The sequence below is a fragment of the Oryza glaberrima genome, chromosome 2, assembly GCF_000147395.1.
Source record: "Oryza glaberrima chromosome 2, OglaRS2, whole genome shotgun sequence".
NCBI classification, from domain to species: domain Eukaryota; kingdom Viridiplantae; phylum Streptophyta; class Magnoliopsida; order Poales; family Poaceae; genus Oryza; species Oryza glaberrima.
In genome coordinates this window covers 12,289,564-12,307,213 of record NC_068327.1, presented here as the reverse complement: position 1 = coordinate 12,307,213, position 17,650 = coordinate 12,289,564, and the positions used below count along the sequence as shown (strand labels likewise).

The window sequence follows — 17,650 nt, the reverse complement described above, 5'->3', positions numbered from 1 at the left end:
TGTTTGTTACGATCATAGATAAATATGCAAATGCACGGATACCACTAGGAAGGCAGCGGTTTAAACAATGGGCCATTATATTCACGATCATAATATGATTATTAAAACCATAGTCCAAGTAGGGGTAAGTGGTCACGCTTTTAAGGACCGATTCCTTTGGGATTACATCTAAGCATATAACAAGTGCGACCGCATAGGTGAAGTGGGACACCCCTGGCTGAGTAACTAACTAGGCCAAGGAAGCCTTGATGCCAAGGGACAAGTGGATTCGCCAGGGTGGTGTTGTGGAGGTCCCCTTGGCTTCCGGCACAACATGGTCTGGAAACTAAAATGTTGTTGGTTCATTGGACCCCTCCCGTTGACATAAGGTGACCCTGAGTCGGCTTTGGAAATGCCTTGTCGTGAAAGCCTCAAAGTCACCAGACGTGGTTATTCTGCACGGGCTAGGTGACCTGGGTTAGTGACATCGTGTAGGTAAAGTGTACCCCCTCTGCAGAGGTTAACAAACTGGTCAAATAGCCGTGCCCACGATCATGGGTGGATATGAGGTGATTCCTTAGCGTAGTTTTCGTTTTACCTTGCTTTGTGAAAAGGTGTTGTGTTTTGGGAAACCTGATGTTTGGAAAAGCAAGTGGCTATCAGGGAGACAACATGATAGGGAGTCCCTAGAAGTGAATGGTTATTTTGGACAACTAAACTCCAAAAGATTGGAAATTTGGTTTGGTTTTGGGAAAACCAACTTTGAGGCCAACTTGAAAATGTGCAAACTTGAAAATCAATTTGTTTACATTTTACCCTGTTGGTTGTGGAAAAGCACACAATTAGATTGTTGAAAACTTGAAAACAAAACCGATTGCAAAATAACAGCCTTCCCTTGAATCTTGCTCATACAAAGTACGGGGCATGATGAAAAAAAAAGAGAAGAAAAGAGATAGCCATGCACTCTCAAAATTCCAAAGAGAGAAAATTGGAGGAGGAGGTATACAAAGGAGTTGTTATCTTTTATTTTCCTTTTTCCATCCACAAAATTTTCTATACACATACCCATACAAATATCACACACATACACATTCTTGATTAGAGAGTATGACTTGCTATCTCCTTGGGTCCGGTATTTTGGCTTTGCAATATATGTGATGCAGGTATGCCCCGATTGATCCCTACCGAGCTCCACCTATACAGCCTTTTAGAATAGGGACAAATCAGCAACCATGCCTTGGTGAGGATCCACAAATCAAACCACGTGAGTGATTTGAGAGAGTTATTCGAGGAGTATAGCTACTTTGCGAAAATATATAAAAAACCCAAGAGATTGACAGGAGGATAAAGGAGGACTTGAGTCACGGCCGTTCCATTCATCAATTGCCCAAGATGGTAAGTTAGACACTTCAAAAGTTCACACGTACAGGTATGGCTTAGAATAATTTGTGTACTTATATTATATATTGGGAAATTTTATTCCACATTAATCCTTAACCTTTACTCGGGACGAGTAAAGAGCTAAGTGTGGGGGTTTGTTGACGGCTGTTAAGTACCAAATTAACACCGTCAATAACTGCATAAGACCATAATTGTAAACATCCAACATAGTGGTAGGGCTTATTTCTAATAATTTCCACGAGTGTTGGTGTATATTCATATGCAGGTGACAAACTACCAAGGTTGAGAGAAAATATACATGAAGGAGGATGAGAATCAAACTCGTATCTGAACTTAAGGAGTTTTGGACCCATAAACCCAATTAAACACCTCCAAATGGGCCAAACATTCATACCAATGAATTGAGGGGCCCAAAATGAGTGTCCAGGACGAAAATTGGAGCGAACGGAGCCGTCCCGGGTTCGGCCGAACCCTGGCAGGGGCCGTTCGCCCCAGCCCAAGTCCAGTTCGGTAGCAATCCGCCTCCCAATGATGGTTATGGCCGTTTTCACCGGTAGAAACCGTCATAAGCTTGGACACTTGGCAACACAAGAGAGAAGATGCTCTTTGGATGCTTCGAGCATCTCCACACTCTCAAGGCACTTCTCCACCTATAAATACCCCTCTCATCCTCACTTGTAAACACACACCAAAGCATGAGCTGAATTACAAGAGGCTCTAGTGTACTTTATTATATATTATAATAGGGATAGAGTAAGGTAGAAGGAATCGGAGGAATCCCGGAGTTGTCGGTAATCTCCTCTTACTTTTGTATCTTGTTAATTACTCTGCTTTAATAGAAATATCATTTTGAATAATTAAGATTTGCTTAGTAAGAATTACTTCTTAGTTAGTTCCTAATTAGCATACGGGATCATTGTTCACTATAGTCTATTTATTTATAGTGATTGCTTTATTGTTTGATCAGCACTAGTGTAGTTATTAATTGCGTAGACGCGGTGTCTGGGTAATTAATCTCCAGTGGTTGCTGCGTATCCCACAGTACGTTTGAGGTGGGTGTAGAGATGGTGACAGCCCTCAAGAGCACTTAAGTCCTCCCTGTCCGGGTACGTAGTAGAGCGACATCTGGGAGCAGCGGGTTGCCAGTGCCTGAAGTATTGTGTTAGGATTAAAGTTAAGCTTTCCCTAGACACTGTTTCTCATTAGGAAATCCTCGGTCCTCTGCCCACATTAGCTTTGTGTCCTTGAATGAACCGGAGAAAGAGATAATCACACACGTTCCCTTGGATTCGATACTCTTGGAATACTCCGTAGAGGAAGTGCTACATCAGTATATCCGTGCGCTTGCGGATCTTATCTGTGATCGTAAGAAATACCAACAGTGTCGTAGGAAAAACAGCGTGAACCGCTTCTTACGAGACCGTGATCTGAGTACCAGTCCAAGGACATAGCGCTGGTAACCATGGAGACAATTATGAATCATTGCAATCCTTAAATTATATAAAGGACTTATTTACTCAGGACAGCCCGAGAATGCAACCTACGACACGGACGAAACAACACCAACAACAATAGCAGCAGCAACATCAGCGGAACCAACGGACTAACACCCAACACCACAGGCAACGGCTGGGAACCAGGACGAAACCCTAATCTTCTCTTCACTTCATTTTCAGGGTGAAGGAACTATATATATATATATATATATATATATATATATATATATATATATATATAGAGAGAGAGAGAGAGAGAGAACAAGGGTGAGTACTTACGTACTCAGCAAGTCACGGGAACTTAGGTGTTTATTGCAAGCTTGAAAGAGAGGCAAGATTGTTTTGCAAATCCTTGATTTGAAACCACTAAGTGATTTTATTCTTTAAGTTTAGGTCGAAAAGAGATTTGCATCTCGATTCGACTTAAGAGAGATGCTTTCAGCAACTCAAATGGCAATGCACCGACTTCTTAGGTCGGATCATTACTTCTCGGCTCACGGAGCCATTTCACTTGATTAAGTGGCTCCCTGAGCCTTTTTCATTTTCTCGGACTCCAGGAGTCCCGCTGCCCCGCAGCACAACAATCTGCTTCCACTCGGGAAGCCTAGTCTATGATGCCCGCATACATCTTGGATCACATCCGTTTCTGACCACGCAAGTCATCCATCTGCCACATAGGCTGATTCTGGTAATGATTCCCAATCCACAACAACTTTTCACAAAGCACAGGCAATCAAAACTACGCAATAGGACTGCTACGAAAACCATCTTTCGTGGCGGCCATTTTGGGTCTTCGCTGGCAGAATTTAGAGCCGCCACAAAGCAAAGGCCAGTGAAGATCAAGATCTTTGCTAGCGGTTATCAACCATCAGTGAAGAAATATTTTCGCTGGCGGCCGTCTTAAGACAGTCGCCAGCAAAAATACACTGGCAGCTGAATAAAGACAGCCGCAACGAAAATTGTCTTCGCTAGCGGCTGCCTTATCATGGCAGCCAGTGAAAATAATTTTTGCTGGTGCTTGTGTTATACCAACAGCCAATGAAAATGATTTTCCAGAAAAAAAAATAAATCCCCAGCAGGAGAATGATTTTCTTGAAAATTATTATGCCAACCCAATTAAGAAAAAGCAGCAATGCTTAGGTGTTCTGCGACATTACCAGAAACTGAAACTCCGCTTCTCCCACTGACCATTGCATACCACTAATTAACTGAAGATATCTGTTCTCCTGCATCTTTCCCCTCCAAAAAAAAAAACCAGCTACATAAGAGCAAGTTTAAGTTTAATAGTATAGTCAACTACTGGTTCCAATTTAACTATAGCCAATTTAATACTCCCTCCATTCCATAATAATCAGCGCATAACAAAAGTAGAGATATTCCGATTTGATCAGCGTATTAACACTGGTAGCATGTGCATGTCGGATGGATTAAGGGCCTGTTTAGATCCATTTAGAATAGCAAATAGTAAATGGCAAAAGTTTTGGTGGCAAAAGTTTTGGCATTGCAAAAGTATTAGTTGGTGTTTAGATGCATGTTAAAGTTTTGCCATTCTAGCACTAAAGTGAGAGAGAGAAAGAGAGAGGGAGTGGTCCCAAAGCAATTTTTGGCACAATTTACTATTATAGACTAGCAAATGCCAAATGACAAATTGCCAACTTTTACTACTAGTGTAGATTCAAAATGACAAAAAATACTACAAAATAGTAAAACTGGAGGATCTAAACAGGGCCTAACTAGTTACTACCACGGAGATCGAGTAGGCCATGCGATTTTCGAGCTGCATGCAGCACGGAACATCCCTTGCATGTGTAATCATGCAGCGGCAGTAATGCCGTTTCGTTTCTCAAAGCCAATTAATATCGAGATTAATTACATGGATTAAATAGAAAATATGTAGTGGGTCTCTTCTTGGTCTTGATGCCACAACGAAATATGCTGATCATTATAGAATGGAGGGAGTAGCTCATTATAGTTATATACTCTCTCCATCTAATTTTGATAGTCATATTTCTAAATTTGAAAATTTTATTTTTGATAGGCATATTTCAATCCAACAACCTATCCTCTTAATGATTTTCTCGAATTTAATGCGTGACTCTCCATTTTTCCACACATGATTAGCTACATGGGTATTGAGAAATGTAAATATTAATGAATCGCTTGGTTACGAGGAATGACTAGTACCATGTTTAAATGGATGATAAGTAGAATTATTTATCCTTGGTCTGTGTGTCAAGATGAAATATGACTATTAAAAGTAGATGGAGAGAGTACTACACTATTAATATCTGGTCCCATCTGTTATACACACTGTGTCTTGTAGTCCGTACTACTGCTGGCTACAAATCTGTAGCCCGTTTCTCTCTCCTCATTTATCTTTTTAAAATATGTTTACAGCTGGCTCTGTTATTGTACCTTCATGAAAAAAACGTGTAACCATATCATTTTTTTTTGCTTTCTCGTATCCCGAACGAATCTCTCCGTTACTCTCTTCTTCTCCCCCAAAATCCCCACCAAAAAGTTTGCAGACTCAAAACTTCTCCTTCTCCCATGGCCTCATCAGCATCCTCCGCCACCTCCCTTGCATCCTCGATCACGCCATGCTCTCCGGTGTTTGCAAACCGTGGCGATCCATCGCGCAGCAGCAGCAGCAGCAGCACCCGCCGTGTAACCTCCCATGGCTGCTCATGCCGTCCACCGCCGCGACCTCATTGTTCTGCGTCGTCTCCGAGGACACCCACTGCCCCGGGCTCCTCGGCGACGCGCGCTGCGCGAGATTCTGCGGCTCCTTCCCGGGTGCCTGGCTCGCCGCGGAGCTCCCCGAGTCGCGCGGCCGCGGCCCCGTGCTGCTCGACCTATGCACCGGCGAGTGTGTCGCCCTCCCGAGAGGCTGTGAGGCCGGAGAATCTTCCTCCGCCGATTCTGCTTCGTCACCGTCGACGACATCAGGAAGAGGTCCCCCTGCCCGCTATGCATGTACTTCCTGGTGCTCGCCCGCAACCTCGTGCTCATGGTCATCAGGTTCGTCTCAACGAGGGAGACGGCGTTTGATGCGCTTCAGGCTGGAGCACGGCGACGGGCAGCAGCCGCCTCACTAGAAGAAGCTCGCCATCGGCGCCCCTGAGCGGCCGGAGGATCTTCCTCAGACGAGGCTGCTACTTCTCCGTCGATTTGTGCAACCCCTGCCCGCTCCACATCTACTTCTGCGACGCCGCCGCGAGCTTCCATGGTGCTTGGTGCGGGGACCTGGCACCTGGCGATGGACTTGGGTTTTTTCCATCGGCTAGAACATGCATAGATGGTCTCTGATCCAAAGATTCCAAGTGATGAGAAAACTCACAGAGCTGCACCTGTATCAGGATATAATTTTGTGGACACGTTCAGTAATCTGTTAATTCAGGGATGGTAACGCTTTTAGATTTCCCAATTTGTTTTGAGTGAGAAATGAAGAATTAATGAATCGTTGTTACTATCTCATGAGATAAATGAAGTATTTGGTACTGATACTTTATCTCTGACAATATTTCAGACTTGCAGTTCGGAGTTATCCTGACCTGAATATGGTGTTTAACTGTTTATTACTGAGGTTGCGGCCTCTTTTACCATTGCTTCCATTGATTTTTGATGCATCTGTTTTGATGTTAATCATGTTAATGTTCTACATGAATTCTGATCTCTGCATTTGTTTAATGACTGAATGATGCAAGTTTTCCTAGTTCCATTTCTGACAACTGATTGAGCTTATGAGTTATGGCAGCTGCTCTCTTGTTGATATCCCCCCCCCCCCCCCCCCCCCCTCTTTTCTGAAAGATTATTTCGAATGTTCTCACGAAATTGAAGTATGAACCTGGTTGGAATTTTCAGTGGTAAAGCAAAATATAATTCAACTGTTTAGTTTTGTGCAGAACATCGATGGATTTGGTTCTCCATGGGCCATGGCAACTTCAGTTTCTTACATTTGTTTTCCCTAGTTTGTCAAGTAGTACAACTGTTACATGTCATTATGTTTTTGAATTCGGATGTTTGAAACTGACATTTGGCATGTCAGTGTACATGTGTATTAACCATGAATGGCATTTTTGAACACTTCTTTTAACTTTGACCTTGCAAATTCACAATGTGTCGTAAGTGACTCGATGTCTGGTTTCAAATGAGTGGCTGTTGCTGCATGATGAAGCACTGAGTTGCCTGAATTTGACGACGTGCTGCCATCAACAGGAAGAAGTTGATATCCTGTAATATTGCAGATTAGAATTCTACTGGCACGTTAACTTGTGTGACCCTTGATTGAGTTGCAACTGAAGACTGCTACAGGTTGACTGATTGATCAATTGTTGATGACTGGCTTTTAGTTGCTTGTCTGAACTGCTGTATATTTTCAGTGTTTTGTTCAGAATGACATAGGACTTATGAAAGTTGCCTCTTGCCTGCCATCCCTAAACTTAAGCAACTGAAGAAAGTTAATGGTTCAGTACTTCAATCACAAGGCTACGGAGTTTGGATAATACTGTGGCAAGTTTTTACTTACAATAGGAGTATGTGAGTTCATTAATCTCAGCTGAAATTGAAATAAGTACAGTATGCATTGCCCAGGAACGAATATCATATTCTTCAATTTTTGCACTGAAGTGGGAAATGAAACCAGTTTAGTTACTTGAATCAGCAGAATGGAAATGAAAATTGTGACAGTGATGTCTGCCTATAGAAATTAACTACGTATTAGATTGAAGGGGCATTCCCTGTTCTGAATCTTCCAAATCAGTAGGAATGTGGGGCTGCAACCCATCTTACAGCTGTGTAAATTTTGTGAAAGAACAGAACAAGTAGGAATGTGGGGCAGCATGTCATGTAACTGGGTTGGATTGGTATGCATATTGAGCTCAGGGCTAGCTAGGCCCAATCCGCTGCGATAAGCCGACCACTCCAGCCACTACAAAAGGAGCAGAGCCAACAAATGGGGAAGAAAACAGAATAGAACAGAACAGATAAAACTTGACTTCTTCCTTCTAATGCTCTCTCTTCTTCAACCTCTGTACCTCTCTTCTCTTCTCCAATCTCTAGCTATGTCTTCTTCTCCAACCTACTGCTGATTCTCAGTCTTGATTCCATTTCCTCCATTTGTATCCCAAAAAACTCATGTATCAAGTGTTGGAGGAAGAATTGTTTGCTTGTGCAAAAATTCACTAAATCACATGGAGTGGGTTCGTAACAATAAGGTATCAGAGCCAACAATCCGTGGGATTCCATACCAGGAGGCAAGGTGGATGACACACAGTGGCAGCAGCAACGTCCAGAGGCTAGATCCAAGCATTGGAGGTGGTTTCACTGGAGGCGCCTGCCAGGTGTTCAGAGAAATGCTGAGCTGGCTGGGAGCTGGTGCTGGCGCTGCTCTTCGTGTCCAAGTGAGCCAAGTCCTTTACCCGATGACTAGCGAGGTACTACATCAAGTCTACAACGGCTATGGAGCAGTGGCGGTGCAAGTGCTCGCCACGAGTTGTTGGGGCGTTGAGGCGCTAGTCTGGTTCCGGTCAAGCTATGATGCAGAAGGGCTCGATCTGACACCAATGAACGCAACATTTACGATGGGTGTTGCCTGCTTGATGTCCAGCACACGCGTCTTTCCCTGGAAATGGTGCTAACGTGATGCCCACCAAGTGTTCGACGTTGGGACCAAGTTATGCCACCACCACATCAGGGGCCAAGAGCATACCAGCTGCAACAGAACGCGTGTTCCTAGCCACTAAAGCTTCATTGGCACCCTCAACTTCATCAACAACCATGACGACTCCGGCACCTTCCACCGAGACCAAGGATGTTGGGGCTGGCATGGACAAGGAGGTGTTGAAATCAGAGAAAACCACTCAGGACTTGAACACTAAGATGATGGCCATGATCGATAAAATGTTGGAGACATGCCGTAACACCAAGGAGGATTATACCGTGAGTGTGGATTGCAATGGAGATGCCACGGCACTGAGCGTCAACATTGATCCAGTACCCATCTTATCAGAGGTCAGTAATGAGGCTAACTCAACTCATCTTGTCAACACTAACAAGCTTAGTATGGTGACAGTGAAACCAACCAAGGGTTTGACAAAAAGCAAAAAGGAAAAGGTTGATGGTGATGTCGGTGGTATGGTCACTGATAATTGTGTCAAGTTTACCAAGGTGGATACCAAGCTCATTTTTGTGTTCAGACCATTTACAGATGTGTGTTTGACTTTGTGCCGAAGCAATCACATTGTTGTCACCAACCTTCCTGTTGTCTCTTCTGAATGTGAGGTCTGCTGCGATGATTTTGTCTCAGGGGCAGATTTCACAGCTAGACCGCAAGTAGTACCTCCCTGGAGACTAGCAGTCCCACTGGATTTTCGATTCTTGCCATGGCCAGATATATTTAATCAAGGCAGCGGAGGCGTGGTGGTGAAGCTCTTACAGCCCTGGCCACCACCTATTCAAGTAGAAGTTAAAGGTAAAGTGGAAAAACTGAATTTACATGGTCAGAAACTAAAGATTCAGATTATCATAACAGTCTATTCGGTCCCCAAGGCTACCATAGAAGGTCTGCAATTGTTGGGTGAACAGATGTTACTGGAAGAGCAACTGAAGTGTGAGGTTGTCAAGTCCAGTTGGTACAGTTTTTCAAATCTTTTAGTTGGAGATATGATTGATACTGCTCTGCCTATGCAGTCATTGGGACAGCTAGTTTCAAGCTACAATCTAACTCGATTTGAGAATGAAAATTTACTGGTTCAGCAAGTTATGAGCTGGTGTCGGTTCAAATTCTCAGCTAATTATTTCTTGAGCAAGCCTTATCAATGGAGAAAATATATGGTGGATGCTCCAGCGTACCAAGGGTTTCCTTTTCAAGGAATGATAAAGCAACAAATTGATGGTGTTGATAAGATGTTGCTATACTATCATCAAATCAGCATTGTATATTGCAGTGTTTCTGAAAATATAGTGTATGATGTGACAGGGACTCCTGTCATGCCAAGCAAATGGATCCATGTTGTAGCAGTTGGGAGGACATGGCTATTATCTGCTTTTGCCCTGATAAATTTCCTAGAAGCTGGGACTGTGCAATTGGCAGTGAAGCTTGTGCATGTCAAGATTGCTGAGATGACAAGAATAAGATCTTGGGATCCAGGTATTGTCAATTTGGTTACTATAATAGCTTGCCAAATTTCTACAGAAGTGAAGAAGGGAGGGAGTGATACTCTCGATCTCAGCTTAGTTTGCAAGTACAAGAATGCTCATAATAGTATCCAAGTGAGCAAAGTATCTAGCATTTCTCTATCATTGACCATGTTTGTTGTCCTTCCATATAGAAAGCTTGGGACTAGTATCAAGATCCCTAACTATAATTCTGGACAAATGGAGGTGCAATGCATCCACCAGAGTGCAAGTTTTGTCACTTCTATTGGCATGGAGTCGTCTCTTGTGGTTGCATTTTATGGATCAGCTGGTGCTTACGGATTAGCTCTTGATGATCACTTGCAGCTACCCTGGGATCCTGGAGGCACTGATCTTGAGCTTCAATTGCATCAACTTGGGGACAAGCTGATTTTCAAGGCGGGGAGAATGTCATGTAACTGGGTCGGATTGGTATGCATATTGAGCTCAGGGCTGGCTAGGCCCAATCCGCTACGCTAAGCCGACCACTCCAGCCACTACAAAAGGAGCAGAGCCAACAAATGGGGAAGAAAACAGTACAGAACAAAACAGATAAAACTTGACTTCTTCCTTCTAATGCTCTCTCTTCTTCAACCTCTGTACCTCTCTTCTCTTCTCCAATCTCTATCTATGTCTTCTTCTCCAACCTACTGCTGATTCTCAGTCTTGATTCCATTTCCTCCATTTGTATCCCCAAATACTCATGTATCAAGTGTTGGAGGAAGAATTGTTTGCTTGTGCAGAAATTCACTAAATCACATGGAGTGGGTTCGTAACACAGCAACGCATCTTAGAGCTGTGTAAATTTTGTGAAAGATCAGAACAGAAGAATTTTTTTTACTTTGAATATGGAAAGCACTGTAGTATAAACAAAGATAATCTTCTACAATAAACAGAAATTAATGCAGAACAAGCAGATACCGTAACAGAGTAATGCTTGGAGATCAGTGTAGAACAATGGAAATGCAGAACAATAGGAAAACTTGGCAATCAAGAAGAAAATGATTAGCAGTCGCGTGGCTTCAGACGAGAAGCCTATAAAATCACAGCAATTCCCTTCCCAAAGAATCTTCCCACTTGCCCTCTTCTTCTTCTTCCCACCATTCCCAATCCCATCCAAAAGTTACTAGAAACTACTCCTCCTCCTCCCCCTCCCCCTCCCATGGCCGACGCAAACATGGCGTGGGCGGAGCTCCCCGAAGAGTGCGTCGCCGGCATCCTCCACCACCTCCTTTGCCTCCCTGACTACTCCATGTTCGCCGGTGTCTGCACACGGTGGCGCACCATCGCTACGCGGCATCTGCCGCCTATGCAACCGTGGCTGTTCATGCCGTCCACCACCGCGACCTCCTTCTTCTGCATCCCCTGCGAGCGCACCCACCAGGGCCCCCGCCTGCCGGACAACGCCCGCGGCGCGCGCTTCTGCGGCGCCTACCTTGAAGGTTGGGTCGCCGCCGCCGAGATTCCGCATGATGACCGCTCTGTCCCGGGGAATCGTGCCCCCGCTCTGCTCAACCTCTGCACCGGTGAGCGCGTCCTCCTCCCGAGATCCCTCCGCAACAACAACCCTGATACCACCTTCATCAACCACATCCAAGCCGTCATCCTCTCCTATACCCCATGTCAGGCTCATCCGTACTACGCCGCCGCCATAGTTTCCGGCAAGCCTAATATCATGTTCTGGCGCCCCGGCATGAGCGATTGGGTGCCGCCGATGCTGAAGTGGGACTCGGGGTTCAAAATGTGGCAGAAGCAGCTATCCAAGGACCCAATCGAGGACGCCAACTACATCTTCTTCGGCCCGCTCGGTGGGGGATTCTATGTCCTCAACAACAAGGAGGACCTCCTGGTGTACACCCCCAAGGCCAACGACAGGCACGGCGAGCTCACGATGTCATCCGTGAACAAGTACCAGCTCCGCCGAAATCCCCGACCCACCATGCCAGGGCCAGGGGAGGTGCTCGGCCGCTACCTCGTGGAATCCCGCGGGCAGCTGCTCATGGTCGTCAGGTTCGTCTCCACGGAGAAGGCCACGGTGGCGTTCGACGTCTTCAAGCTGGAGCTGAAGCCGCCGTCCTGGAAGAAACTCACCTTGGACACCCTCGCAGACCGGACGATCTTCCTCGTGCGAGGCTGTCCTGCGCCGTCGAGATGAGGAAATCCAGCCAGTGCCCTCCCAACATCTACTTCCTGGATGACTCCGCGAGGTTCAACGGCGCAGGGAGCTCGACCTCGCAGGCGCAGCAGGTTGAGGGCCCGTTCCCCTGCGGCGACACCGGCAGATGCTGCGAGCAGGGCATCGTCCGCTGCCTGCCGCGAGAGCCGCCATCAGACTCCTCGCCGTGGACTTGGTTCTATCTGCCCCCATACGAGGCCCTTAGTCGTAAGTGGTTTATGGAGCAACTAATCAAACAAGGGGAACAGCTGAGACTGCAGGAACATCAGGATGGGTAGAATTTTGTGCAGGTTGGTTCGGTATTCTGGTAATTCAGATCTGGTAATCCTTCAAAATTTTGCAATGTGTTTTGAGTGAGGTTTGAGACATGAATGATTAGATACTGATGAGTGATGATGCAGTAAGGTTGTGATCTGTCTTGCTGTTTCTTCCATTGATATGATGCCTGATGCCTCAGCTGTGCTGTTAAATCATTTTATCATTCTACTGTGAGAAACTTTGATCTCTGCATTTTTCTAATTACTGAATGATGCCTTGCTACAATTTCCTAGTTCACTTCTGAAAATTGATTAGAAACTTAATACTGCTATTTTCATGTTGATTCTTTCATCATTTCTGCACGACTGTTTCACATGTTCTTATGACACAGCAATATTGTGCAGATTTTTCAGTACTCTGGTGAAATGAGACATGAATCATTGTTACTACATCATGACATGAATGAAAATTTTGGTACTGATGCTTATCTCTGGCAATATTTCAGACTCGCGGTTAGGAGGTTTTGGTAAAAGTTTTCCTGACCCATGGCAATCGTGCTGATTACTGAGTTTGTGACCTCTGTTACTATTTCTTCTATTGATGCATGATGCCTCTGTTTCAATGCTTGATGCCTTTGTTGTGACGTTAATCATTTTAACATTCTTTGAGAACGTCTGATCTCTGCGTAGCTTAGTTACTGAATGATGCACCCTGTAAGTTTTCTAGCTCACTTCTGACAGCTGATTAATAACTTAAGACTTCCATGTTCATTCTGATTTTTCTTCTTTTCTCAAAGATTGTTTCCAATGTTTTTATGAACTAGAAATGTGAAGCTGGTTCGTATTTGCAGTGCTAAAATGAAACATAAATCAGCAGTTCAGGTTGTTCTGGACAACGATGGATTTGTTTTGAACAGTTTGTTAGGTATAAACTGTGGATGTCATGGTCCTTCTGAATTCGGATGCTTTATACTGACATTTTCTGTGTGAAAAATTTGGAGCTTTCAACTCATAGTGTGAGTCATAAGTGTCTGGTTAGAAATGTCTAATTTGAGACATGAATGACCATTGAGTGATGAAACATTGAGATTGTCTAACATCGACGACGTGCTACCGTGCCCAGGAAGAAGTTGATTTCTCTTATTAAAGTTGGTATCTCTTATTAACTTGTGTAAACCTGAACCTTGTTGGACCGGACGCCTCTCTTGTCAGGCTACCTAAAACCGTCTGAATATGTCCATGTTATGCTTCTCATTGTTCCCATCGGTCTTTAAACTATTCTTAGATAGTTTCAGTATATGTCATCCATTGCTGGAGACAAAAATTTTCGTTCATCTGTTGCATGACAGCATAAGCCATTATTTGCATCTCAAATTCCTGTTTATACCATCAGAAGCAGTGACAGGGTGTACTGATATACCATGGAAATGTAGATGGAAGTATGGAACATTCCTTCTTGTTCGAAAAAAAAAAGATGGAACATTCCTTATTCGAAAAAAAAAAGAAGATGGAACATTCCTGTTCTGAATCTTTCAAATCAGTGAACTGTACAAGTGTTGAGAAATGTGGGGCAGCAGTACATTGTAGAGCTGTATAATGTTGTAAAAGAACAAAACAGAAACCCGTATTGCGCCGCCGCCATAGTGTCTGGCAAGCCCAACATCGCGTTCTGGCGCCCATGCATGAACTACTGGACGCTGATGCTGAAGTGGGACGCGCCGAAAATACCTCATGCATTTGTTTTGATTTGAAAAAAAATATGCCGTTCATAGAAGGCATCATCTGTATCTCAAATCCCAATTTCTAAAATTTCTAAGGCTTCGTTCGTTCCTGGGCAATCTGGAGGATTGAGAGAGAAAATCATCTCGTTTTCCATGCGCACGCTTCTCAAACTACTAAACAGCGCGTTTTATTAAAAAAATTTCTATAGGAAAGTTGCTTTAAAAAATCATATTAATCCATTTTTGAAGTTTAAAAATAGTTAATACTCAATTAATTATGTGCTAATGGCTCACCTCGTTTTGCGTATCTTCCCAATCTCCCCAGTCCCCTTCTTCTCAAACACACCCTAAATATCCATTATACACGGATACCACCAGAAGCGGGAAGAAATTCCGAAAAACGACCAGACTGCAATTGCATCAGTGCTAACGAAACCAACAAAAAGACATATAGTATCATATATGTAAAATAAATTGGTTCACAGTTCCAATCAATTTTCACATCCCTTAATTGAGACCGACACCACAGTAAACTAACAAACCAGCTGTATATACAACCACAACGAACACAGCACAAGGAGTAAAAAATTCTGAAATATCACAAAAGTGTTGAGAGGAACTGCAACGATCATTGCATGCGTCCAAATAATACTACAATTATTGTCTCCGGATATTTATTGATCCCTTAATGGCGATAGATCGTGTCCGTCCGTCCGATCAGTGGTAGCCGAGCGGCGCGGCCACCTCCCTCAGCGCGTGCCCCTGGTAATGTATGTCCTGCACATCCACAGCCATGGACAAAGTTAGCAAAATTCGTTCAAATTTCTTCTCCTTTTTGTTTTGCTTCGAAATTGCGAGACATGATGCATCGTCCAACACAAGGTGAGGGAGTGAGGGAAGCGTACGGAGGCGTAGTGGTTGACGTCGCGGTGGTGGGCCTCGTCGGCGCGGACGACCATGACGACGTCCCTGAGGGTGGCGTCGGCGGGGAGGCGCCAGTAGTCGATGGCGATGGCGGGGGCGGGGACGTCGTCGATCTTGCCGGCGTCGAGGTCGCGGAGGAACTCGGTGTAGGAGTGGACGGCCTCCTCCTCGAGGTAGCCGACGATGCGGTGGGCGAAGCGAGGGGAGAGGAGGTAGGAGGCGAGGTAGGCGTTGAAGAAGGCGCCCTGGACGGCGACCACCAGCGCCCGCTCGTACCACCGCGGCTGCGACACCTCCATGAACGTCATTAGGTGCATCCGCTCGTTCTCGGCCTCCTCCAGCAGCGCCCGGATCCACCCGCCGCTGTGCTCGAACCGCCGCAGCGAACGCAGGTGCAGCACCGCGCCGGCCACCATCCCCGGCACCGCCGCCACCGTCTCCAGCATCATCGCCCGGCACCCGTACCTCCTCTGACAACCAAATTGACCATCAGAATTCATTCATCATTGCTGCTACTAGTTGATTAGCAATCTGGTCAATTATCAACTCTCGATATGAATTAATCGCTTCGTCACGATAAAATCTCATTAGAGTAATCGTTCGTTCCATTTACAATCTCACCCGGGTCATGACGATAGCAGTTAGTACTAGCTCGAAAGAACAGGGGAAAACAGAGTATGGTTACCTGTCTGTCAGTCAGTCAAGCATGTTCTTTCTTGCAGGTTGAAAAATATCAAATGGAACCCGAAGCCCAGTCCAAGACTGCCAAGCCCGGCCCGGCCCGGCCATTGTTTCGTGCCAGGGCCCATAGAACCCAACAACAGGATTACCCAAAAGAGTTCACCGGTATTCACGGTTCGGCCCAAGTCCAACAGGACCGTATTTGAGCTTGGGCTTGTAGTGGACCAATGGGCCCGGAGATCACTGTTCCGAAGATCGAGTGTATGAGAGAGTTCATTCAAATTCAATTATTTCGAAGCTGCTCAGCCGTATGGTCCGAACTCATCCAGCTGAACTGAACTCACTGGACGGTCCAGATCTTCGGCTGTAAAGTTCGCCGATTCGAAAATGATCCTTGATTAATTTTTCAGTTAAACAAATCAATGATCTCTATGCTAAGAAAAAAATTCCAAGCATATGTAGACGACTCGCAAGCATGTAGAGTAGGCAGCAGCATAGTTAAAGATTCAGGAATTGCATGTGATTTGTATTAGATTGTACTACATCATTTCATTTCAGAAACGATACAGAAATGAGGAAAGCGAAGGGGGGTTACCTGGAAGAAGAGGTCAACCGGCCAGCGCAACGATTTGACCGTCCACCTGGCAACCTTGTCACCGAGCGTCGCCGGGTTGTGGTGTTTCGTCAGATCGATCGCCACGTCAGCTTCGTACGTGTCCCACGGCTGTTCAACAGTAGAGTGAGTTAACCAGCGAGCTTTAACGACGGTGATTAACGGAGCTTTGTTAACTGATTAATTAATTAATCAACGTGCTGTGCCAGTGCATGCGTACCCGGAAGCAGGACCACTTCCACACCGTGCCGTCCTCCTTGACGAGCCTCGTCGGCGCCACGCCCCAGTAGCTCGCCGCCTCCTTCTCCGACTCCTCTTTCTTCGCCGCCGCCGCCGGTGGCGTCGCCGTCGGCGCGGTCACGTCGACACCGCCCGCCGCCGCCGTGCCGGCAAAGCGGCGGGGCGCGGCGGCGGCGCCAACCATCCACAGCGACGATACGGCCGGCCGCGGCAGCGCCTTCGGCAGGCCAGCAACGGGGGAGCGGCCGGCCGCCGCCACCGACGCCGTCGAGAAGAGCCGGCTCGCCGCCGGCCCCGCGGCACGCCGCGCCGACTGCACCAGGGCCATTGATGCTAGCGAGCTAGGATCTCGAAACCCTTGATTTTTTTTTTCCCCCGAAACTGGTGGAGTGATTAGCTAGCTGGCGTGCACTGTCAGTATCCTTCTCAGGAGGATTTCTTGGTTAATTTGTTTCTCTCTCTAGCACTGCTATGCATGTGTGGGGAGAGAAGGGAGGGTTTATATACAGGTGGAGAGACGCTGTGTAGTAGAGGGCAAGTTGCCATCTTTTTCCATGCTTCGCTGAGGCTGTCTGTGTAATTGCCAACAAGTTGGCCACTGGGAGTTGGAAAGTGGAAGGACCCTAACTTTATTATGATCACGAATTCACAATAGTGTCTATACTTTCTATTTCCTCACAGCTAGCTATGCCAGATAACCTCATGTGCGCAAGATTTTCTCACCAGCTAAGGATTAGTGATTATTTACCGAAACATTGAAACGGATCTTATTTTCTCCATGCTTTGAAAAATACATTTACTTAAAAAAATTCTTCTAGTATTACTCAGACCACTTGTTTTAAGTTTTTTTTAAGTTTATTTATCAATTTTTTTATTTATCACTATAATCAATTAGATAATCTGCCACTACGATCCACGCTCAATAATATGTCATAAACTGAGCTAAAAATATAGCAGGACTACTCTGAATTAGGTATTAATTAGGT

General features: G+C 45.4%; 1 protein-coding gene and 2 pseudogenes across 1 annotated transcript; 2 read left to right on the top strand and 1 right to left on the bottom strand.

The window, feature by feature from the left end:
* The first annotated feature begins 5,385 nt into the window (after positions 1-5,385).
* Positions 5,386-6,474, top strand: LOC127764082 (pre-mRNA-splicing factor CWC22-like; annotated as a pseudogene).
* Positions 6,475-11,075: 4,601 nt separating this feature from the next.
* LOC127763784 (uncharacterized) lies at positions 11,076-12,701 on the top strand (annotated as a pseudogene).
* Positions 12,702-14,638: 1,937 nt separating this feature from the next.
* Positions 14,639-17,132, bottom strand: LOC127761726 (ubiquinol oxidase 2, mitochondrial-like). Its single transcript, XM_052286056.1, has 4 exons — positions 16,645-17,132; positions 16,407-16,535; positions 15,112-15,600; positions 14,639-14,983 (listed from the first exon to the last, which is right to left on the bottom strand). The coding sequence occupies exons 1-4, from the start codon at positions 16,990-16,992 to the stop codon at positions 14,924-14,926; spliced, it is 1,026 nt and encodes a 341-aa protein (XP_052142016.1). The 5' UTR covers positions 16,993-17,132; the 3' UTR covers positions 14,639-14,923.
* Between the last annotated feature and the right edge of the window lie 518 nt (positions 17,133-17,650).

Coding starts and splice junctions, on each gene's coding strand:
- LOC127761726 (XM_052286056.1), bottom strand. CDS start 16,992: ATGGCCCTGGTGCAGTCGGCGCGGCGTGCCGCGGGGCCGGCGGCGAGC. Junction 16,536..16,644: donor GGAAGTGGTCCTGCTTCCGG/GTACGCATGCAC, acceptor ACTGTTGAACAG/CCGTGGGACACGTACGAAGC. Junction 14,984..15,111: donor ACGTCAACCACTACGCCTCC/GTACGCTTCCCT, acceptor GTGGATGTGCAG/GACATACATTACCAGGGGCA.